Source organism: Ictalurus punctatus, chromosome 14, assembly GCF_001660625.3.
Source record: "Ictalurus punctatus breed USDA103 chromosome 14, Coco_2.0, whole genome shotgun sequence".
Taxonomy (NCBI): domain Eukaryota; kingdom Metazoa; phylum Chordata; class Actinopteri; order Siluriformes; family Ictaluridae; genus Ictalurus; species Ictalurus punctatus.
In genome coordinates this window covers 19,246,496-19,272,295 of record NC_030429.2, presented here as the reverse complement: position 1 = coordinate 19,272,295, position 25,800 = coordinate 19,246,496, and the positions used below count along the sequence as shown (strand labels likewise).

The window sequence follows — 25,800 nt, the reverse complement described above, 5'->3', positions numbered from 1 at the left end:
TTTAATGCAGTGCCGCCTGATTTCTAAGCTGTTTCTTTTTTAGTAACACTTACTTTTCCAGCCTTTGTTGCCCCGTCCCAACTTTTTTGAGACGTGTTGCAAACATCAAATTCAAAATTACCTTATTTTTTCCCTTAAATGGTACATTTCCTCAGTTTAAACATTTGATATGTTTTCTATGTTCTATTGTGAATAACATACGGGTTTATGAGATTCGCAAATCAGCGCATTCGGTTTTAGTTACATTTAACACAGCATCCCAACTTTTTTGGAAATGGGGTTGTACATGAGCTCACAGATGCCAGTGATTAACTAGCGATGCTGTGATTGATACGGGATAGAGAGTATGTGGTCTTGAACTCCCAGCCATGGGTGGCTGTGACATAATCCGGATTCGAACTCGCAATCTCTGGACAATAGTGAGAATGCTTTTTTGAGTTGCACCACTCAGGAACCCCTCTCTGTGTTGCGTTTATCTGTGTTTCCTTGTTCCTTTCTTTGGTGTATTTCTGTTTTGACTTCCCAGTTGTGATCTGTGCCTTTGTTTATGGCTGGAACTGTCGATTATCCCTGTCTGTTGTTGTCTGCCGGTGTTCAGACCTATGCTACGAATTATGACGGTGATTATTGGATTAAGCCTAATAAACAGCACACTGATTTGTGTCCTGTCTCTCTTAAGCATATTACACTTTTATAATGTAATTTTTGCCCCACACATAGCTCATTTAGTAGGCTGTCTCAAGCATAGTTTTCGCTTAATGAACTACAGCCTTGGTAAATGAGCTATTGATATCAGATGCATTGTAAACTCGAGTTTGTGCTATTCCTCTTTACATGCACATTTGTTTGAAATTACAGAAGAATATATTTGGTGTGACATTTTGTCATGCTCACCATAAGACATCAGTTAAGGAAACCACTGGTAAAGATGCAATAAATAGATATTAGGTTGATGAAATGATGGATGTGTTCTTTTAATACTTAAATGGACAACTGTTTATAATCCTTACTGGTTAAAAAACCAACCACTGAGAGGGTCTAAAACAAAGCAGGTAGATTAAGGTGCTGTAGGCAGGTGTGTGTGCATGTGTGTATGTCTAGTGAGCAGCCCCATTCTCACCTTTGCATATGGTGCCATTGCCAGTGTAGCTGGGTTTACAGGAGCAGCTGTGCCCCCCTACAGTGTTAAAGCACAACGCATTCTCATCACAGCTGTGCTTCCCCGACACACACTCATCATGCTCTAGAACAGAGACAGTGTCAAAGAGAGAGAGAAAAAAATCAGAGACAAAGGTCACAATAATAGCTTTAATGTGTGCTATTGTTTTAAGGTGAGGAAAGCAGAGATGAAACATGTGGAGTCATCATAAGAGCCTCATTTAAAGCTAGAAATCTTAAACTGGAATGACTTTTCAGCCTCCTCAGAAAACGTTACGAGGCCTGCATGTGAATATACTGTACACTGAAATGGTGTAGAAGCTATTTCTGTCTGCACTTCAATTGACTATGCGCTCTAGGGGAGATCTTTGTATGCATGGGATTGTGGAATAATCCTCTTTGATTCTTAACAAGGGTAGGTCCAGCAAAATCACAAAAGTGTCATTCCCAAAGAAGCAAAACAATACTTGGATAATTATCGCTAATAATCAGAATTAATAACCTATGTCTAGGTGACATAACTTTTATCAAACTTATTCGCAAAGTTCAAGAGAAACACAAATCATTATGAATATACCACTCTAGACAGCATTATTCATACAGAATGCCCTGTAATCTTTTCCGACTATCATTATCACTCGTGCAAAAGGAAAGAACAAACTAACACCCAATGAAAATAGTGTGTGCTCTTCATATGAAAACCAGTTGCAGAGTCTGAATGTCACTTGGGAAAATGATTCGTGTTAAATGTCTGTATTGGTTTGAAGACTGGTGGTAAAATGCGCAGAGAGAAGGAGGGTAAGAAAAGAGACAGAAAAGCACAGAAACGGGAGAGGTAGGAGGCAAGAGATAGAAATAGATAGAGAAAAGAGAAAGAGAGAATACAAGGTGACTCCGTGACTTCTGTAAAGTCAGAGTATGACTCATTCCTGCATGGGTGCCCTTGGACTGAAACTCTGGTGAACAATGCTTTTACTTATCTCACTCCACACACTTGCCAAGAACTACTTTCTGACTGAACAGAATACTAGATCAGATCATATGATTTCCAGAAGCTCACCCTTTGCTTTGCTTGTGGATATTCAGTTATAATAAAGATCCTTTTGCCTCTTCATTAGTGGAGTGTATGTAGTGTATTTGTACACTTGTCAAAAAGAGCACTGAGCTTTTATTCACCCAAAGGCAGAGTGATACTGTAATGCTTTCTCTGGGGCATGTAATATATTGTAATGTAACGATTATACTGTAAGACTTTCAGATATACACACAGTCATACATGCGTATCCAGTCTGCCTTTGTGCAGTCCTGAATTAAGCACAGGAATCTGACTGCTGAGAGTCCGAATGAGGCAGGAATTAAATGTCAAGTAGATGGGTGAGGAGATTAACCCAAGGTCAGTGTGGCCTGCTGGCAGTTGGACCTGCACGCTGTGTGATACTGCAAGCATATCGACAGGACTGCAGAGACGCTGTGACACTTTCTCACCTCCTGCCACTCAAATCTACTCCCTCTCCCCCCTCTTTCGTTCTAGTGTTGTTCATGCTCCTGTCAGATAAACAATCAATTATGTACAGGCAGTCGTCAAGGGGATGTTCTGTGTTATTTTGCTCTCTCACTCCTCTCCTCGACTCATCTACTGCTGTTGGAACATCTGTGCAGAAACAGAGCTGCATGTACGAAACCCACAGCTACATGCTAATGAACTGCATTTATTTACAGCATGGACAAAAAGCCTGAATACATACCCTTTCAGCGTTGATGAAAAAAAGGGCCTGTGCTCTAATGCATGCTTTTCAGAAACTATTCCTGAAAACGTGCACACGATCAAAAGCAACAGATGTCATGTTTATATATTTGGCTTGCATGCAAACCGTGTTGTGAAAATGCAAGTCTGTCGGCGCATAAAACACCAGAGGTGGGAGATGACATAAAATAGCAGGCCTTGATGCCTTAATTAACCCTGTCTCTTTTGAACAGTCACCGCTAGCATCTTAGAGACACTTCCTTACATAAAATTTAAAAGGAAAAAGTGGAGTATTCAAGTTTCTGAGACTGCCAGGAAGCCGAGACTGCCAGGAAGCTGAACAAGAATTATAACGCTATTCAGTTTTCCACTACTGACAGGTGTTGTATTCACTGACATACATTTATATTTGTAAACCAAAAATTCCCAGTGTTGTGTGGGGGTTTTTTTTTGGAAAGCCCAACGCTCTGAGCGAGGCCTGAGAAACACTGTTGATAGCAGCGTCTTTGAACTGGCTCGCTCTAATCCTGTTTCCTCTGTAACCCCCGGTGGGTACGTGAGGTAGCTGATGCACACACCCACACACAAATCGGAAAAGAGTCAGCCCGTTCTGTTATCATCAGATTAAAGCCATCTTACTGACCTCTGGAGAAACACACACACATATACACACACACATACACAAAGATCAAGAGAAAGAGAAAGGGGGAAAGAGAGCAAAACAGAGAGTGTTCCCTTCTCAGGGATTACAGGCTAATCTTCCTTAATGTCGGAGCACTTGAAGCCCCGCCTAACTTCAGTAAGAAATGAAGTGAAATCTTGACCTTCAAGTTAAAGGAGGGATAGAAGGCTGATTGTGTGTTAGGGTCAATCAGGAGAAGTTGTACTTTCATTAACCCAGCAGTAATACCTATGTCAAGTAAGTATCAGCCTTAACACTAGCCTATACAATGCATAGGTATACAATACATACTTTATTGTAGATTTTATAATACTAGAACTTTACTTTCCATATACTTTCCATATTTTCCATTTTCTGTACCGCTTATCCTACACAGGGTTATGAGGAGCCTGGAGCCTATCCCAGGGGACTCAGGGCACCCTGGATGGGGTGCCAACCCACCGTACGGAACAATCGTACACACATTCACACACTACAAGCAATTTGGAAATGCCAATCAGCCTACAATGCATGGTCTGGGACTGGAGAAGGAAACCTGAGTACCCAGAGGAAATCCCCGAAGTATGGGAACAACATCCAAACTCTGCGCACAAGGGGGGCAGGCAGGATTCGAGCCCCCAACCCTGGACGTGCGAGGCAAACATGCTAACAACTAATCCACCGTTGAAATACTTGCACACTGAAACACAGTTCAGTTCAGGAAAGTCCATAGTTTTCACAACTACAGTATATATAGTAGGCCATGTAAAGGGTTTTCTCAGGCCACCAGATATGTGTTACAATTCTGACGCCATACACTGGCTTCTTCAAATCCGGTCTGAAGACTGAGGTGGTTGTGACAAAACTTTGATCTTTATAAACTATTTTTTCTTTTTTCTTTTTTATTTGTTAACCGTTGCACTCAACTGTACATACACTAGTGGCAGCCTTAAATCACATGATCAGTTCAGCCACTGAGTTTTATATTAAGACGAATACAGTTATAAATCTGTGTCTCAGGGGCCACAAACAAACCACAATGCTCTGCAATCTGCAATTAATTGCCTGTGTCTCTTGGGAGGACAGCGAATAGTGTTTTGTCAAAGAGTGGTGTAAGGGATAATATAAAGTAGAGCAGGATTAATAAGGTGCAGAGAGAGAGAGGGAGAGAGAGAGAGAGAGAGAGAGAGAGAGAGAGAGAGAATTATTATCTTTGAGTGTGTGTGTGTGTGTGTGTGTGTGTGTGTGTGTGTGTGTGTGTGTGTGTGTGTGTGTGGTGTCTGCAATTAGGGACTAGAAATGTTCTCTGTGAGTTAACATTCAAAGCAAACAGATGCTCACTACCCATTAATTACAACATCTGCGATGAAGATACAGTGAAATCACTAGCACTGTGTACGTTACATGTGTGCATTACTGTCTTTTAAATCCAAAAAAACACCACACAGGACTAATCCACTCCTCAAATGGATCCAGAGATACCTCTAATTAAAAGTTTGACTGTTTTGAAACGTTTCACCGCAACCGGGAAGCGTGTCTGATTCAACCATCTTGTTGGCAGACTGTGCTAACTGTGAGAGGACTTTTCTCTTATCAAGAGGGATTCAAAGTGTGGGACAAAAATAGTGTGCATGGGACAACAGGAAAGCACTATTGGCATACTTGTATGTATGTGTACTGCCAAAGCCACAATGAGTCACTGGAGTTTTACTGCAAAAAGGGCCTAATGTGCATCCTATGCAGATTGTTCCTGTAGAAACCAAAGGTTCTCAATCTTTAGACTTTTTGCAGTTTATTTTATTAATTTAATCCGGCTATTCAAATATTAGGCTCATTATTTAAATGCGTACAGGAATATTTTGTATAAGATAAACTACAGAGCTTTTTATTCACAAACTTTCCATTCATAATAACACAATTTCCTTTCAATTGTCATCTGTTTCACACTTATTTATTTACTTGTTATTTATAATTATTCGGCTGTTTGACTGATAGCTTGATTTGAGTGCGTTAAATTCAAACCTCAATAACTAAAAAATGTACTTATTAAGGTTTGAATTGAACACATTCAAATCAAGTTACCAGTCAAACAGGCAAATAATTATAAGAACCTAGTACCTTGACAATAGTGGATTTTGATTTCCACCACAATTCTTCTTCCAGTGCTTTAGGCAATTCAGCAGACAAACAACACAAGAATGGAGTCGATAGGGCTTACCTGTCAGATAAATTTCACAAAACATTATACACTGTCCTTCTACAAAAGAAACTGCTAGCAGCGCAGAAAATAAAATCCCTCCCAATTCACAGTATAGAGAGTATCAGCTTTCTCGTCTTACGACGCTAAAAATCAACCTAAGGTCTATATCAGTGTTTGCCTACTCAAACCTTGTATCTTAATCAGTATCTCTCGGTTTACACAGGGCGTGCTAAAGGCTACACAATATATTATAGGGAAAAATCTCTACACAGTCAGTCTCTACTCAAAATAAAAAATATTTCTCACACGATTAAAGGGGTAGGCTGGTTAGAATGGCACTCGTATTTCAGCATTCATCGTTGATGAACAAGCTCTGTTGTCAGCTTTGTGATAACAACACGGGATCAGTCACAGGAAAGAAACTGTATGCCTCTAGGCCTTAAATATCCTGCAGTATCGTCATATAGTATTTATCCTACACAACTGTTCCACAAATTAATTGTACAACGTGAAACAGAAAATACCTCAATAATGATTAGTCATATACTGTACAATATACTATATAAAGGCTGAACAAATCAGTTAGGTATAATAACACCATGCCTACAGACTTTTTTTAATATTACCTCTCTATATTTAATCAAATATTCACTTATAGAAACAAAGTAGCTCAGCACTGAAGCATTAATACACCTGCCATAAACCAGTGTGCTGTCACCTAGAATAAATTCAATAAAACCAGCAGTCCTTAACAGGGGCGCCGCTAGGGATTTTATGCCCCCTGGCTAATTTATGCTCCGGGCCCCAAGCCCCCCCCAGGCCGACCAGTTTTGTCGCTCCTGGTCCTTAAGAGCTACAGCACTGGCAGAGTTTACCATTCCACCTCACATAACAACTGATTCACTTAATCCAGTATCTGCCAAGCTTTGCGTGAGTTGGCAGGAGAAAAACCTTTCTTGGGACTGGAGTTTCACTCTTCAGCACTAAGCACTGCTGGTTACAATCTGCATCACATCCCATCCCATATTATCACATGTTCTAACCAACTCTGAGCAACACTGATTTAATCAGTTCTTGCGCAAATGCTATTAATTCTTCAATATGGCCTTCAGTCTCATTTAGAGATGCGCTGCACGCCAGGCCATTTACAATCTCACAATCCACTATTTGTTCACACTCGTCGATATACATGGAGAAGTGTGTGTATCAGAAAGAGTTATACCCCACTCTACATGCCAAGGTGAAGATGGTACATGTATAGTTCTATCTTCATAAGTCAATACAAGAATGACAGGCATTTGACTCTAGTAAGCACCTCTTACAACCAAGTCACTATAGCAGAGCCAGAGAAAGGCTGACTTAATCACACAAATTGACTTTTATAGGGGGATGCAAAGCTCTGCGCAGTCGCCCCCAGCTCCCAGGCTGTTTAATCATGATCTATGTGAAAGCACTGTGGCAAAATTGAATCCATCTCTTTTACAATATTGATGTTCTGGGGATCAGGGAAAATTAAATGCTGTAAATGGTTCATCTGCTGTCTGGTAAATAAAGCATTAAAAACAATGTTTGGTCTATAATAAAACTGGTACACCTGCACTACACACTAAGGTCAGAATTAAAAAACAAATTATGGATATGTACTGCATGTAAAGACGGGTGGACGGTGTTAGAACGTTCACCTCACACTTCCAGGGCTGGGGGTTTGATTCCCGCCACGGCCCTGTGTGTGTGTGTGGAGTTTGCATGTTCTCCCTGTGCTGCGAGGGTTTCCTCTGAGTACTACAATTTCCTCCTCCAGTCCAAACATATGCATGGTAGGCTGATTGGCATGTCCGTGTATTGGAATGTCGATGTGTATCTGATTCTGCCCTGCGATGGATTGGCACCCTGTCCAGGGTGTACCACGCCTTGTGCCCGATGATCCCTGGGATAGGCTCCAGGTTTCCCGTGACCCAATAGGATAAGAGTTATAGAAAATGGATGGAATGGATAAAGACATAAAGACATAAAGACAAAAATCTGTACTGGATTCGGTTCAGTCCATCTATTTCTAAGTCTTTACGGATTATTTACCTGGATTTTAGATTTTCTTGCAACCAAAAAAAAGCATGAATTTCAGTATAAACTTACGGCACCCAAAAAACCAATCGTTCTACACATTTGCACGCAGGTACATTTACACGTCAAGTGGTTTAACACTTCTGGTCAGTTTAATCACTGTATTTCAATCCAGGAATAGAAGAAAATGCACATGTTGCTGAACCTCACCCCAATTTCCACTGAGCTGTACTGCATTGGCGAGAACAGCTTTTTAATTACACACAAGGCACTGTAGAGTCACTTCTCTCAAATCTATGGCACTAAGGTCATATTTGCTATCGCTATGACACTGCACCACTGAATGTAATCCACTTCCTGGACATTTGGTGAAGTTGGTTATTGAATCGCACATTCAGAACAAGGGATTTGCTCCTTACCGGTACACGAATAGTCATCAATGCGGATGTACCCTGTGTGGCAAATGCACATAAACGATCCAGGGGTGTTCACACACATAGTGTTCTCCCTGCAGTAATGTTTACCCTCCGCACACTCATCAATATCTGCAAAACACAAATCACAGTACACAAGTTTTCAGTACAGAATTTAACATTCACAAAACCATTTTGACACCATGCACGATGATGTAATTGATGTTACTCGTGAGCAATCAAAAAGCTCTTTGACTAATAAAATAAATGGATGTAGACATAGCTTGGTCATCAATGGGCTAGATAAAAATTTGTCTTCAGCTTGTAATACTTGCAAGTCAAGTAGACACTATCATTTCACTAGTCACACTGATATAAAAACGATATTAAAGCTGCAATTAAACTGCAGCATTTGTTGCAACTATGGAAAAAGAAAGGATTTTGCTCAGTTGTGGGTGGCCAATTAACAGTAAACCTGAGAGAGAGAGAAAAAACACTTAAGAAAAACACAAGTCAGGCAAATAAAGAGGTCATGGACAACTGGAACAGGCTGTATCTCATTTCTTCTGACAAATTCTAATTCTAATGAGTCTTAAATCAAATCACCAAAAACTGATTTTTTTTTTTCTTTTTCAAAAACTTTGAATTTTCATCAGTGTAGGAGTGAAATGAAAAATTTATCCAGTTTGCTTCACACATCCATCTTTGTCCTTGAACTTTTTCTTTTCCTTGTACTCGGTCTATATCTTCCTGCTTCAGCAAGCATGTTTATTATTCAGTCAAACATCCTTGGCCTTCTCTAAAGCCACTTTCAATGTTATTTTTAATTTACATAAGTCACTGATTTGAATCTAGCGAATAAAAGAGTATCAGAAGTTTCTCTATTCACCTCTCTCCTCACACTACCTCAAGAGAATTATATCTCCTTGAAGAGAACTTCAATCAACTCTCAGCTTTGGACTGAATGAAAGAACACTAGAGAGAAGATAGTTTGTATATATTGTAACCCTAGTTTTGACAGGTATAGGTCAAAGGTCAAAAAGATGCACATTCTAACTCTCTATATCTAGATCAAAGGTCATGATCATAAAAATATGAATAGTTATGTTAAATCTGGATCACATCCATTCGTGACCATATATGGTGCTGCCATGTGTGTTTTTCCGCCCCACACGTTGCGCACACCTGGTACATCTTTTCACATAGAATATGAAACTCTCTGTGGTAGGACATAAAAATATATATAGTTTTGTTAAATCTGGTTCACATCCAATTCGTGACCATACCTGGTACGACCATTTGTTCCCCCCCACACACACACAGACAGACACAAATTGCATAGTCATGTTTTTCCTCTTCACATAGAATATGAAGCTCTCTGTGGTAGGTCATAAGAATATATATAGTTTTGTTAAATCTGGTTCACATCCAAATCGTGACCATACCTGGTACGACCATTTGTTCCCCACCACCCCACCCCACCCCACCCCAACCCCTCCCCAACCCCTCCCCACAGAGACAAAAGTTGCATAGTCATGATTTTCCTCTTCACATAGAATATGAAGCTCTCTGTGGTAGGTCATAAGAATATATATAGTTTTGTTAAATCTGGTTCACATCCAAATCGTGACCATACCTGGTACGGCCATGTGTATCCCACATCCAAACAAAAATATGACGCACACAAACGCACTTTATTTTCACATTATTTAAAAGGAATTTAAGTGTTATGTACTAAATTACCATAATTATGAGCACAAGTTGTTAAGTTGACAATCATTTTTAAAATTACGTTTCTCCATTTAGATTGTCGGCAGTAGAATGCAGTCTTTTAAACCAGGAAAAATGACTGCCTTTAAGTTTTATAACAATAGTAAGTAAAATCCAGCGTGATTTACATTACAAATCTCATACGTAACATCTCTGCAGGATTTATAGACGTTAAAGCACTGAATGAAATGAGCAATATAGACAAAAAATAAACACTCTGTGTCTACTACTTTTATCTCTCATAGAACTATCCACAGTCCAAAGGCTGTGGAGCTAGAAGGCTACGTGTGCGAATGACAAAAGATTTTTAAAAATAAAATAAAAAATGTATCAATACATGAAATTAGATTACACAGTGTAGTTGAGGTTTACATGAATAAGCAGAAATGTAATCATGCTTATCTTTCCTATAGCACAAATGAAAAGCCCTCTCTAGATGAACAGATTTGTCAAATGAAACTTTTTCCTTCTAATCCACTGCTACGGTAAACTAAAGAGTGGATATTCAAATGACACTGCTAAATATGACTAGCATTAGCTACGTGTACTAGTGCAAAATAGTCCATCAAATGTATTAGCCGGTGTAGCCTATACACGAGTCCACTATCGGTCATATCGCAACTGAGAACATGCCCCAAATTCATTGCTTTAGTAGAATTTAATGGTAAGTGAAATGATAATCACATTGTAATGTACGTAGTATTTGTTCAGTCTACAGGTCCTCTAACACTCTGTTAAATGAATAAATGTAAATGTACTACAACGTAAATTTTGTTTTAAATCAATTAACGCAGAAATTACACACAATATTAAGTTGATGTAATTATCAACATTATTATGTCAACACAACTCATCAAAATAATGTGTACAACTTTAAATATTTAATTAATTCAATAAATTAGAATTTTTATCTTGCAACCCCACATTAAATTTAGATTGTGGGGGTTTGTTTTGTATAGCTCCGCTGTTAGAAAATACACAATGTAGTTGAGGTTTACATGAATAAGCAGAAATGTAATCATGCTTATCTTTCCTATAGCACAATTGAAAAGCCCTCTCTAGATGAACAGATTTGTCAAATGAAACTTTTTCCTTCTTTTCCACTGCTACGGTAAACTAAAGAGTGGATATTCAAATGACACTGCTAAATATGACTAGCATTAGCTACGTGTACTAGTGCAAAATAGTCCATCAAATGTATAGCCGGTGTAGCCTATACACGAGTCCACTATCGGTCATATCGCAACTGAGAACATGACCCAAATTCATTGCTTTAGTAGAATTTAATGGTAAGTGAAATGATAATCACATTGTAATGTACTTAGTATTTGTTCAGTCTACAGGTCCTCTAACACTCTGTTAAATGAATAAATGTAAATGTACCACAACGTAAATTTTGTTTTAAATCAATTAATTCAGAAATTACACACAATATTAAGTTGATGTAATTATCAACATTATTATGTCAACACCACTCATCAAAATAATGTGTACAACTTTAAATATTTAATTAATTCAATAAATTAGAATTTTTATCTTGCAACCACACATTAAATTTAGATTGTGGGGGTTTGTTTTGTATAGCTCCGCTGTTAGAAAATACACGATGGTTGAATGTGAACATAAATGAGCAGAATGTAAGCTTGTGAAATAAATTCAACTTTATTGATTGCACTTTTTGAGAAAATGACATGACTTTGAATAAAACTTTACTGAAATAAATACTCTAAAACATTGATATACCCGAAGAAATGTAAAAAAGAAAAAATAATTTAAAAAAAACTTTTTACATACCTTCTAAATAGGTCCCTTTAGGAGGTAAACGTTTTAAAGACGGTGTTTTATAAGAAACGCGCGTATTACATGCCTTCTAAACCTAACCCTTTAGGATGTAAAATGCTGCTTAAAAGAATCGAGAGTTTTGTTTAAACTAGAAGACACAATTTCCGGGGAATGTCTTGTAGGCCTATACACAGTGTCCTACACATCTGAGGTGTGTGTGTGTATGTGGGTGTGGGGGGGTGTGCGTGCGTGTGTGTGGGTGTGTTAGAGAGAGAGAGAGAGAGAGAGAGAGAGAGAGTCGAGTGTTTCCTGGGGGTTTGCTGACCAGACTGCTTACAGTGTGTTTATGTTAATGAATCAAGGTACGAGTCGTGTGTTTTAGGGTTTAACGATCCCTACCAATGTGTACATTTATGGTTTAAGTGAATCTTTGTTTCTGAAATTACTTCTGTGGTAAATATCAGTTTGTGTAACTAATCTATCAGAAAATACTAGACCCGGTGACTGAATGTGGTAGATGTATTAGAATTTTGGACATGTTATGCATGTGTAGCTCCCTATGTGTATGATCTATGTGTAATCCTTCTGTCAAGAAATGAGCAGACTGAGGTTTGTGAAATAATTGAACTGTTTATTGGCTACGTTGTTGAGAAAAACACTGTGATGTGTAAAACATTTCTACAGTCCTTCAAGGGTTAGGAGGCAGAAAAACATTTAAAGACGGTGTTTTAAAAGAGTCGTGCATTTTGTTTAAACTATAAACAAGATTTCAGAAAATGGTCCGCCAACGAGGATACTTACACAGAACTGTCGCTAAATACATAAGCTTTCGTCTATGCTTTGACATCCCGTGTCCCAGCAGTACATTTATGACCTCTGATGACCATGTGGGTGTGCGGGGGGTGGGTGTGAGAGAGAGAGACACAGGTGTTCTTTCGGGGGTTTTGCTGACCAGAATTCTTACAAATGTGTTTGTTAACGAATTAAAGGGAGTCGTGTGTCTCAGTGTTAAAATAGTGGTTATGACGTCGTAGTGGGTGTGGGGGGTGTGCGTGCGTGTGTGTGGGTGTGTTAGAGAGAGAGAGTTGAGTGTTTCCTGGGGGTTTGCTGACCAGACTGCTTACAGTGTGTTTATGTTAATGAATCAAGGGACGAGTCGTGTGTTTTAGGGTTTAACGATCCCTACCAATGTGTACATTTGTGGTTTAAGTGAATCTTTGTTTCTGAAATTACTTCTGTGGTAATTATCAGTTTGTGTAACTAATCTATCAGAAAATACTAGACCTGGTGACTGAATGTGGTAGATGTATTAGAATTTTGGACATGTTATGCATGTGTAGCTCCCTATGTGTATGATCTATGTGTAATCCTTCTGTCAAGAAATGAACAGACTGAGGTTTGTGAAATAATTGAACTGTTTATTGGCTACGTTGTTGAGAAAAACACTGTGATGTGTAAAACATTTCTACAGTCCTTCAACGCTGTATGATATCGTTGTTCTCTTTTACTGAAAGAAAGGTCAAAACCATCGGTGTTATTCGTTGTGGAGACTGAAGTGACAATATGTCTGAAGAAAATGAAAATATGTATTACATATCCTACCTGCTAACCAGGTTATTTTAAGGGTGAAAAAACCTTTTTTTAAAGACGGTGTTTTAAAAGAGTCGTGCATTTTGTTTAAACTATAAACGAGATTTCAGAAAATGGTCCGCCAACGAGGATACTTACACAGAACTATCGCTAAATACATAAGTTTTCGTCTATGCTTTGACATCCCGTGTCCCAGCAGTACATTTATGACCTCTGGTGACCATGTGGGTGTGCGGGGGTGGGTGTGAGAGAGAGAGACACAGGTGTTCTTTCGGGGGTTTTGCTGACCAGAATTCTTACAAATGTGTTTGTTAACGAATTAAAGGGAGTCGTGTGTCTCAGTGTTAAAATAGTGTTTAAGACGTCGTAGTTAAAACACAGAAGAAACTCTGCAACAATCTGTTACTATGTCTGCTCCGAGAAATCCTAATACCCTTAGAAGATTGCTGTGTATTCACCAACAAGAGGACCTGTTGAAATGAGAGAGGACCTGACTTTTGCTCCAAAAATTTTTTATTTTTTTAAAAACCAAGAGGTTAGTTTGACAATTTATTAATGAAGGTAATGTAAATACGTTGTTGTTTAACCCTGAGCAGGGCGTCAACAGCTCCAAAGATCCTGTCTTAAGTCGGAGGGTTTAGTTAGGAGGTAGAAAAACATTTAAAGACGACGTTTTAAAAGAAACAAGTGTTTCATCCTTAATGGTAAAAAAGAAAAATGGTCGTACTCCAATATGAAATAAAACGGCGGAGACACACTGAGTACATTTTCTGTTCCACAGTCTATAAGGATCCCCAAACTTCATGTAGTGTGGAAAAATATATACACCCTCCGTGACTACGTTACTTATGGTTTAAACATTTTTATTTTGTGATGGCAGCAAGACAAAACGGTTGTGCATTTGGTATGTGGTGATTTTAGAATTAGGCCCCAAATGTCAAATATGTTTTGTGTATGGCTTCGTCAGGCAAAGATCACGACGGTATGGAAAGAGTATACAAGAGTAATTGGGGTGATCTAATGCTTAGGACTTGTACAGTACTTCAGCTCGGGAACGTCCCACCATGGCGTTCAGAGAGGCGTTATCTATGGTACACGTATATATAATATAGATCAGATCACCAGTCTGTCTTTACCCACTACTGATCTGGGGGGTGGGTGGGATGGGGATAACAGTTCAGGCATATTTCCAACAGAACAGAATATTAGACATTTAGTGTAAACTAGTGAAAAAAAAATCTCTGAAATATTTCAGTGAAAATAGTGGTCCATATTTATTGCATTATATTAGAAATGATAGTACAGTCTTTGTTGATCAGTTACCAACTCATACTTTATAATAATTTGTTTAGGAGCATCTGAATCTGGCAAATAACTTTTATTGCAATTAGGCATACAATAAAAGTTAATAAAAAATTAGGAAGAAATGACTTGTGCACTACTGCTGCGGATATTAAGTCAAACCATTTTGTTCAAACTTCAGCATGACCCATAGAGAAGCAGAAACCTATGGCACCTTATGAATACCATGTGAAGGATTACGTTGACTCGTCCCTTACAGTTACAAAGACGTGTCCTTGTGCAGGATCACCTTCGCACCAGCATCGGACCCCCGCTTATCCCATTTCAACGTATAAGAAAAGGCAAAATGTAATATAAGATGTATTAGAATATATTTATAAAATATAACACATTATGAGGAAGAAACATAAAATATTATTTAACAAGGTCTGCCGTTCAGCCCTCTTAACTGTAAGAGCATCATCAGTATTGTACGGCAGTTGGGGAACAGTAGTTAGCTTTCAGATGTCAGATATAAAACAACTTTTTGAGTCACAGTGCCAAACTACCGGTATTATATTCGGATCCTTCTTTTTCAGCATGAAGGACCGGCATTTATTTAATAGACAGATGGTACAGCCATATACTCGGTCAGAGGATTTAGGAATTTCTTTGAGAAAGGTTCACTGTTTTTGTTCTTTTATCATAGCTTCAGTTTGTATACTTACTTTGGTTAGTGACTTAAACTGTTTTATTAGGTACTGACAGATTTCATTAACAGGGAACGATGATAGGTGAAGATTAAGTTGGTATGCGTGTACAAAATAAAACTGTCTATATGTATATTCGTCTGCTATGTATCTGTTTAAACACTGCTGTAATGGCGATATAAAGAGAGAGAGATACCCATTTACTAATTCATAGAACCCCTTTCCACCTTTTCAAGTTCGTTATACATTTTTCTTTTCAAGCATCGTGTTCAGACATTGCAAATCATCAGTCTGAAGGTTAAGGGTTACTTAGATTTTTGCTTCTTCAGCATAAAAAAAGTCTAAACATTAATCTTATTATTAAACTCAGAAACAATATAACTGTCTGGTTGTGATCATAATGAAAGGCAACGTGAAAGGTTCCTTAATTCCCATTGAGATTTCTCTATGTTCTAAATGACCTTTCTACAGTATATGCCATTAAGTCCTAGTGTCCAGCCATCATTACAGCACGGGAGAGGAAATCTCGTTCATCAGATGTGCGATGTACGTCTAGACAGTCTGATAACAAACTACACACACAACTTTTATGTTGAGAGAATACAGATTGATCTTTGTTCCCAAATAACATTGGATCAGATCCATAGTTTACAGCATCTGTCCCACGCGTATTTAATCTGTATTACGAGTACTGAACAAGTTAGAGGAGGAGAAAATGTAGATTTACTGTTCATTGGAACTTTATTGTTTATTTAGATCTGTCTTGATTCATTTTCATATTCAAATTTTTTAAAAATACATTTTATTATTACATCATAAAAAGTCTAATATCTATTAAATATCATATCTATTTAAATACTTATTAAGATTACTGTGCTAGTAAGTGTTCCTTACCAGCTCCTGACTATGGCTATCACAGATAGTTGTGTGTTCATGTAATTTTGTGTAGATCCATGTTGTAGAATTGCGTTTGTTGTCTATGAATGTGATTAATCTCTTATAGGATGCAATAGGGTGTGTTAATTAACCACTAATAAAGTGTTTTAGTTTACTGATTTTCATTCACTCAGCTCAAAAAGGTCATTCCTTATGATATCTGTATTACTACTTTCCACAACGTGTCTTTATCTCCACCACCTTTGAAACAAAGTGATGCACACGTTTTGCCTAACCCTATCCTTACTGAGTGTACCTATTCCTTGTGGACAGACTGAACTGCAGGAAAGAACTGTTAACGAGATGAGGTTATGGTCTGAATTACCAAGTGGGGTGGTGTAGTAACTCTGAGAGCTACAGTACATTAATGAGTTTATCTATATTTACTCAAACCCTATACAGGAATAGTAAATTGGTGTATGATTTTATGAAAAGAAAAGTAGGTTCTGTGTGCATAAGAAACAGAGAAAGACCATTTTCTGAAAAGAGTCGCATGGTGAAAATCCATGTTCCTACATTCATACGTTATGTTATGTTACGTTATGTATTTTTTAAAAATTTGAATATGAAAATGAATCAAGACAGATCTAAATAAACAATAAAGTTCCAATGAACAGTAAATCTACATTTTCTCCTCCTCTAACTTGTGCAGTACTCGTAATACAGATTAAATACGCGTGGGACAGATGCTGTAAACTATGGATCTGATCCAATGTTATTTGGGAACAAAGATCAATCTGAATTCTCTCAACATAAATGTTGTGTGTGTAGTTTGTTATCAGACTGTCTAGACGTACATCGCACATCTGATGAACGAGATTTCCTCTCCCGTGCTGTGATGATGGCTGGACACTAGGACTTAATGGCATATACTGTAGAAAGGTCATAGAGAACATAGAGAAATCTCATTGGGAATTAAGTCACCTTTGACGTTGCCTTTTATTATGATCACAACCAGACAGTTATATTGTTTCTGAGTTTAATAATAAGCTTAATGTTTAGACTTTTTTGATGCTGAAGAAGCAAAAATCTAAGTAACCCTTAACCTTCAGACTGATGATTTGCAATGTCTGAACACGATGCTTGAAAAGAAAAATGTATAACGAACTTGAAAAGGTGGAAAGGGGTTCTATGAATTAGTAAATGGGTATCTCTCTCTCTTTATATAGCCATTACAGCAGTGTTTAAACAGATAGATAGCAGACAAATATACATATAGACAGTTTTATTTTGTACACGCATACCAACTTAATCTTCACCTATCATCGTTCCCTGTTAATGAAATCGGTCCGTACCTAATAAAACAGTTTAAGTCACTAACCAAAGTAAGTATACAAACTGAAGCTATGATAAAAGAACAAAAACAATGAACCTTTCTCAAAGAAATTCCTAAATCCTCTGACCAAGTATATGGCTGTACCATCTGTCTATTAAATAAATGCCGGTCCTTCATGCTGAAAAAGAAGGATCCGAATATAATACCGGTAGTTTGGCACTGTGACTCAAAAAGTTGTTTTATATCTGACATCTGAAAGCTAACTACTGTTCCCCAACTGCCGTACAATACTGATGATGCTCTTACAGTTAAGAGGGCTGAACGGCTGACCTTGTTAAATAATATTTTATGTTTCTTCCTCATAATGTGTTATATTTTATAAATATATTCTTATACATCTTATATTACATTTTGCCTTTTCTTATACGTTGAAATGGGATAAGAGGGGATCGATGCTGGTGCGAAGGTGATCCTGCACACGGACACGTCTTTGTAACTGTAAGGGACGAGTCAACGTAATCCTTCACATGGTATTCATAAGGTGCCATAGGTTTCTGCTTCTCTATGGGTCATGCTGAAGTTTGAACAAAATGGTTTGACTTAATATCCGCAGCAGTAGTGCACAAGTCATTTCTTCCTAATTTTTTTATTAACTTTTATTGTATGCCTAAATGCAATAAAAGTTATTTGCCAGATTCAGATGCTCCTAAACAAATTATTATAAAGTATGAGTTGCTAACTGATCAACAAAGACTGTACTATCATTTCTAATATAATGCATTAAATATGGACCACTATTTTCACTGAAATGTTTCAGAGATTTTATTTATTTTTCACTAGTTTACACTAAATGTCTAATATTCTGTTCTGTTGGAAATATGCCTGAACTGTTATCCCCATCCCACCCACCCCCCAGATCAGGAGTGGGTAAAGACAGACTGGTGATCTGATCTATATTATATATACGTGTACCATAGATAACGCCTCTCTGAACGCCATGGTGGGACGTTCCCGAGCTGAAATACTGTACAAGTCCTAAGCATTAGATCACCCCAATTACTCTTGTATACTCTTTCCATACCATCGTGATCTTTGCCTGACGAAACCATACACAAACATATTTGACATTTGGGGCCTAATTCTAAAATCACCAGATACCAAATGCACAACCGTTTTGTCTTGCTGCCATCACAAAATAAAAATGCTTAAACCATAAGTAACGTAGTCACGGAGGGTGTATATATTTTTTCCACACTACATGAAGTTTGGGGATCCTTATAGACTGTGGAACAGAAATGTACTCAGTGTGTCTCCGCCGTTTTATTTCATATTGGAGTACAACCATTTTTCTTTTTTACCATTAAGGATGAAACACTTGTTTCTTTTAAAACGTCGTCTTTAAATGTTTTTCTACCTCCTAACTAAACCCTCGGACTTAAGACAGGATCTCTGGAGCTGTTGACGCCCTGTTCAGGGTTAAACAACAACGTATTTACATTACCTTCATTAATAAATTGTCAAACTAACCTCTTGCTTTTTTAAAAAAAAAAAATTTTGGAGCAAAAGTCAGGTCCTCTCTCATTTCAACAGGTCCTCTTGTTGGTGAATACACAGCAATCTTCTAAGGGTATTAGGATTTCTCGGAGCAGACATTGTAACAGATAGTTGCAGAGTTTCTTCTGTGTTTTAACTACGACGTCTTAACCACTATTTTAACACTGAGACACACGACTCCCTTTAATTCGTTAACAAACACATTTGTAAGAATTCTGGTCAGCAAAACCCCCGAAAGAACACCTGTGTCTCTCTCTCTCACACCCACCCTCCCCCGCACACCCACATGGTCATCAGAGGTCATAAATGTACTGCTGGGACACGGGATGTCAAAGCATAGACGAAAGCTTATGTATTTAGCGACAGTTCTGTGTAAGTATTCTCGTTGGCGGACCATTTTCTGAAATCTTGTTTATAGTTTAAACAAAATGCACGACTCTTTTAAAACACCGTCTTTAAAAAAGGTTTTTTTTCCACCCTTAAAATAACCTGGTTAGAAGGTAGGATATGTAATACATATTTTCATTTTCTTCAGACATATTGTCACTTCAGTCTCCACAACGAATAACACCGATGGTTTTGACCTTTCTTTCAGTAAAAGAGAACAACGATATCATACAACCTTGAAGGACTGTAGAAATGTTTTACACATCACAGTGTTTTTCTCAACAACGTAGCCAATAAACAGTTCAATTATTTCACAAACCTCAGTCTGCTCATTTCTTGACAGAAGGATTACACATAGATCATACACATAGGGAGCTACACATGCATAACATGTCCAAAATTCTAATACATCTACCACATTCAGTCACCGGGTCTAGTATTTTCTGATAGATTAGTTACACAAACTGATAATTACCACAGAAGTAATTTCAGAAACAAAGATTCACTTAAACCACAAATTTACACATTGGTAGGGATCGTTAAACCCTAAAACACACGACTCGTACCTTGATTCATTAACATAAACACACTGTAAGCAGTCTGGTCAGCAAACCCCCAGGAAACACTCGACTCTCTCTCTCTAACACACCCACACACACGCACGCACACCCCCCACACCCACTACGACGTCTTAACCACTATTTTAACACTGAGACACACGACTCCCTTTAATTCGTTAACAAACACATTTGTAAGAATTCTGGTCAGCAAAACCCCCGAAAGAACACCTGTGTCTCTCTCTCTCACACCCACCCCCGCACACCCACATGGTCACCAGAGGTCATAAATGTACTGCTGGGACATGGGATGTCAAAGCATAGACGAAAGCTTATGTATTTAGCGAAAGTTCTGTGTAAGTATCCTCGTTGGCGGACCATTTTCTGAAATCTCGTTTATAGTTTAAACAAAATGCACGACTCTTTTAAAACACCGTCTTTAAAAAAAGGTTTTTTCACCCTTAAAATAACCTGGTTAGCAGGTAGGATATGTAATACATATTTTCATTTTCTTCAGACATATTGTCACTTCAGTCTTCACAACGAATAACACCGATGGTTTTGACCTTTCTTTCAGTAAAAGAGAACAACGATATCATACAGCCTTGAAGGACTGTAGAAATGTTTTACACATCACAGTGTTTTTCTCAACAACGTAGCCAATAAACAGTTCAATTATTTCACAAACCTCAGTCTGTTCATTTCTTGACAGAAGGATTACACATAGATCATACACATAGGGAGCTACACATGCATAACATGTCCAAAATTCTAATACATCTACCACATTCAGTCACCAGGTCTAGTATTTTCTGATAGATTAGTTACACAAACTGATATTTACCACAGAAGTAATTTCAGAAACAAAGATTCACTTAAACCACAAATGTACACATTGGTAGGGATCGTTAAACCCTAAAACACACGACTCGTCCCTTGATTCATTAACATAAACACACTGTAAGCAGTCTGGTCAGCAAACCCCCAGGAAACACTCGACTCTCTCTCTCTAACACACCCACACACACGCACGCACACCTCCCACACCCACTACGACGTCTTAACCACTATTTTAACACTGAGACACACGACTCCCTTTAATTCGTTAACAAACACATTTGTAAGAATTCTGGTCAGCAAAACCCCCGAAAGAACACCTGTGTCTCTCTCTCTCACACCCACCCCCCGCACACCCACATGGTCATCAGAGGTCATAAATGTACTGCTGGGACACGGGATGTCAAAGCATAGACGAAAGCTTATGTATTTAGCGACAGTTCTGTGTAAGTATCCTCGTTGGTGGACCATTTTCTGAAATCTTGTTTTTAGTTTAAACAAAATGCACGACTCTTTTAAAACACCGTCTTTAAATGTTTTTCTGCCTCCTAACCCTTGAAGGACTGTAGAAATGTTTTACACATCACAGTGTTTTTCTCAACAACGTAGCCAATAAACAGTTCAATTATTTCACAAACCTCAGTCTGCTCATTTCTTGACAGAAGGATTACACATAGATCATACACATAGGGAGCTACACATGCATAACATGTCCAAAATTCTAATACATCTACCACATTCAGTCACCAGGTCTAGTATTTTCTGATAGATTAGTTACACAAACTGATATTTACCACAGAAGTAATTTCAGAAACAAAGATTCACTTAAACCCTAAAACACACGACTCGTACCTTAATTCATTAACATAAACACACTGTAAGCAGTCTGGTCAGCAAACCCCCAGGAAACACTCGACTCTCTCTCTCTCTCTCTCTCTCTCTCTCTCTCTAACACACCCACACACACGCACGCACACCCCCCACACCCACATACACACACACACCTCAGATGTGTAGGACACTGTGTATAGGCCTACAAGACGTTCCCCGGAAATTGTGTCTTCTAGTTTAAACAAAACTCTCGATTCTTTTAAGCAGCATTTTACATCCTAAAGGGTTAGGTTTAGAAGGCATGTAATACGCGCGTTTCTTATAAAACACCGTCTTTAAAACGTTTACCTCCTAAAGGGACCTATTTAGAAGGTATGTAAAAAGTTTTTTTTAATTATTTTTTCTTTTTTACATTTCTTCGGGTATATCAATGTTTTAGAGTATTTATTTCAGTAAAGTTTTATTCAAAGTCATGTCATTTTCTCAAAAAGTGCAATCAATAAAGTTGAATTTATTTCACAAGCTTACATTCTGCTCATTTATGTTCACATTCAACCATCGTGTATTTTCTAACAGCGGAGCTATACAAAACAAACCCCCACAATCTAAATTTAATGTGTGGTTGCAAGATAAAAATTCTAATTTATTGAATTAATTAAATATTTAAAGTTGTACACATTATTTTGATGAGTGGTGTTGACATAATAATGTTGATAATTACATCAACTTAATATTGTGTGTAATTTCTGAATTAATTGATTTAAAACAAAATTTACGTTGTAGTACATTTACATTTATTCATTTAACAGAGTGTTAGAGGACCTGTAGACTGAACAAATACTAAGTACATTACAATGTGATTATCATTTCACTTACCATTAAATTCTACTAAAGCAATGAATTTGGGGCATGTTCTCAGTTGCGATATGACCGATAGTGGACTCGTGTATAGGCTACACCGGCTAATACATTTGATGGACTATTTTGCACTAGTACACGTAGCTAATGCTAGTCATATTTAGCAGTGTCATTTGAATATCCACTCTTTAGTTTACCGTAGCAGTGGAAAAGAAGGAAAAAGTTTCATTTGACAAATCTGTTCATCTAGAGAGGGCTTTTCAATTGTGCTATAGGAAAGATAAGCATGATTACATTTCTGCTTATTCATGTAAACCTCAACTACACTGTGTAATCTAATTTCATGTATTGATACATTTTTTATTTTTAAAAATCTTTTGTCATTCGCACGCGTAGCCTTCTAGCTCCACAGCCTTTGGACTGTGGATAGTTCTATGAGAGAGATAAAAGTAGTAGACACAGAGTGTTTATTTTTTGTCTATATTGTTCATTTCATTCAGTGCTTTACCGTCTATAAATCCTGCAGAGATGTTACGTATGAGATTTGTAATGTAAATCACGCTGGATTTTACTTACTATTGTTATAAAACTTAAAGGCAGTCATTTTTCCTGGATTAAAAGACTGCATTCTACTGCAGACAATCTAAATGGAGAAACGTAATTTTAAAAATGATTGTCAACTTAACAACTTGTGCTCATAATTATGGTAATTTAGTACATAACACTTAAATTCCTTTTAAATAATGTGAAAATAAAGTGCGTTTGTGTGCGTCATATTTTTGTTTGGATGTGTGATACACATGGTCGTACCAGGTATGGTCACGATTTGGATGTGAACCAGATTTAACAAAACTATATATATTCTTATGACCTACCACAGAGAGCTTCATATTCTATGTGAAGAGGAAAATCATGAGTATGCAACTTTTGTCTCTGTGGGGAGGGGTTGGGGAGGGGTTGGGGTGGGGTGGGGTGGTGGGGAACAAATGGTCGTACCAGGTATGGTCACGATTTGGATGTGAACCAGATTTAACAAAACTATATATATTCTTATGACCTACCACAGAGAGCTTCATATTCTATGTGAAGAGGAAAAACATGACTATGCATTTTGTGTCTGTGTGTGTGTGGAGTGGGGTGGGGTGAGGTGGGGGGAACAAATGGTCGTACCAGGTATGGTCACGATTTGGATGTGAACCAGATTTAACAAAACTATATATATTTTTATGTCCTACCACAGAGAGTTTCATATTCTATGTGAAAAGATGTACCAGGTGTGCGCAACGTGTGGGGCGGAAAAACACACATGGCAGCACCATATATGGTCACGAATGGATGTGATCCAGATTTAACATAACTATTCATATTTTTATGATCATGACCTTTGATCTAGATATAGAGAGTTAGAATGTGTATCTTTTTGACCTTTGACCTATACCTGTCAAAACTAGGGTTACAATATATACAAACTATCTTCTCTCTAACACTTGCTTGTTAAGCGATGAAGGCCATCCATCACTCTTTAGTGATGGCAGACAAGCTGGCAAAAACAAGATAGGATAGATAGGATAGAAAGATAGATGGATAAGAACTGTGCTGGATAGTGTAGAACCGTGAGACAAGTTAACAAGCTGTGAATCTTAGTTTGTTCCTTTTTCATTCAGTCATTCACCCATGCATTATTTTATTAATGTATTCCTCTATTCCTCTATCTGCCAAACAATCCATCCATTTCTCAACTCAGCATTTGCTATTTGAAATAATCTGACTTAAGCCTAATACACTGATACAAAGACTCCTCAGACGCATCTCACCTGAGTGATTACAGCAATCTCTAAAAGCAATTCTCACAACGAGGTGATGCATTCAGCCACATCAGTGAGATTACTGAGGCCTCACAATCAGAGGGTTTCTGTCTCCATTAGTAATTCCATTCTCTTGATCGTCCTGTCACATGTCAGCCATAAAACGAGAAGGAGCATTGTGAGCACAAGGCTTGTGAAATCAATGCACACTTTTATTCCAAGAGTGATCTGGGTCAAGAGACTCGTTCACACAAAAAGATAAATGAACAGAGAGACACTCCTTTAACTTCTCGGTCATTTTTCTATTTTGATGGCACCAAAGCAGAGACTCACTAATGCACCTTGGAGCTGTAGAGATGCATGGTTTTGAATATCCCAAAAGATTCCAATCAGAACCTAACCCTATAACCAAACAACTCAGAGTAATAAGAAAATGATGAATGGTGTAAACAGATGCCTGAGGTGCAACCAAACAACACTTAGTGCAATCTTGTATATAACTTTCAGAACGTTTTGAGCAACATAAATATATTGAATTATATAAGTGCATGATGACACTGTATTTGTAGTAGGTATTGCAAGTGGAATATGTAAATGAAGGCAGTGAAATCTCACAAAATTTCAATTTTAATTACTCAGTAATGAATTACAACTATTGACTCACTAAAAGAATTAATCTAGACTGACAAAAATAATACTGATTTTTCTGCTAAACTGAAATCTGAGGCTAATGCATGTGCAGTATCTGTGCTAAAGAAATAGAGATCAGAGCTTAAAGCAATAGTAAAGTTCATGTATGTTTTAGTAAAATGCATGATTAACTTATATTATCTTAACTTAAATTAACTAATCAAAACTAAACAAATAAATTTAAATAGCAAATTTCCAAATATCATATGTTTTTAGAGCCATATCTACCTTATTTGTACCGCCTTAACTTGAACCAACTATGCAAGTTTTAGTCAACATCCTAAATGAAAAGAGAAAACTGAGATAAGTCAATTGTTTCTATAAAATACCATAAAATAACTTTTCCAGCATTCAGGTCCTTTGTTTACTAAAATTCATCCCCATAACAACTGCTTAAAGGGCAATTGCAAAGATTCTGTAAAAACAATTCTTTATAGAGTAATTCACTTGTTGAGAAGTCATTCGGATTGTTTTGATAAAAAAAAGCACATTTCTACAGAGACTTGCCAAGATGGAGCTGTTCAGAACAGCAGTTATAGAAGCCAAATGTTTGAAAGCCTCTAAAAGCTACCTTCCTGAAAGCTGTTACACAAAATGGTTATGTAACCAGAACCATCAGAGAAAGGGAGTTTGTTTTTCCTCACATGATAGATAATGTGAATGCATTATTAGGAAACTGCCACACACACATTTGTGTGT

General features: G+C 37.6%; 1 protein-coding gene across 1 annotated transcript in view; it reads right to left on the bottom strand.

Moving 5' to 3' along the window:
- nell2a (neural EGFL like 2a) overlaps positions 1-25,800 on the bottom strand; it is a 92,537-nt gene that overhangs the window by 28,798 nt on the left and 37,939 nt on the right. The window contains exons 13-14 of the mRNA XM_017484633.3: positions 8,244-8,369; positions 1,121-1,243 (exon numbers count right to left, since the gene is read on the bottom strand). Coding sequence (XP_017340122.1) covers positions 1,121-1,243; positions 8,244-8,369 — 249 coding nt within the window. The remainder of the gene's footprint in view (positions 1-1,120; positions 1,244-8,243; positions 8,370-25,800) is intronic.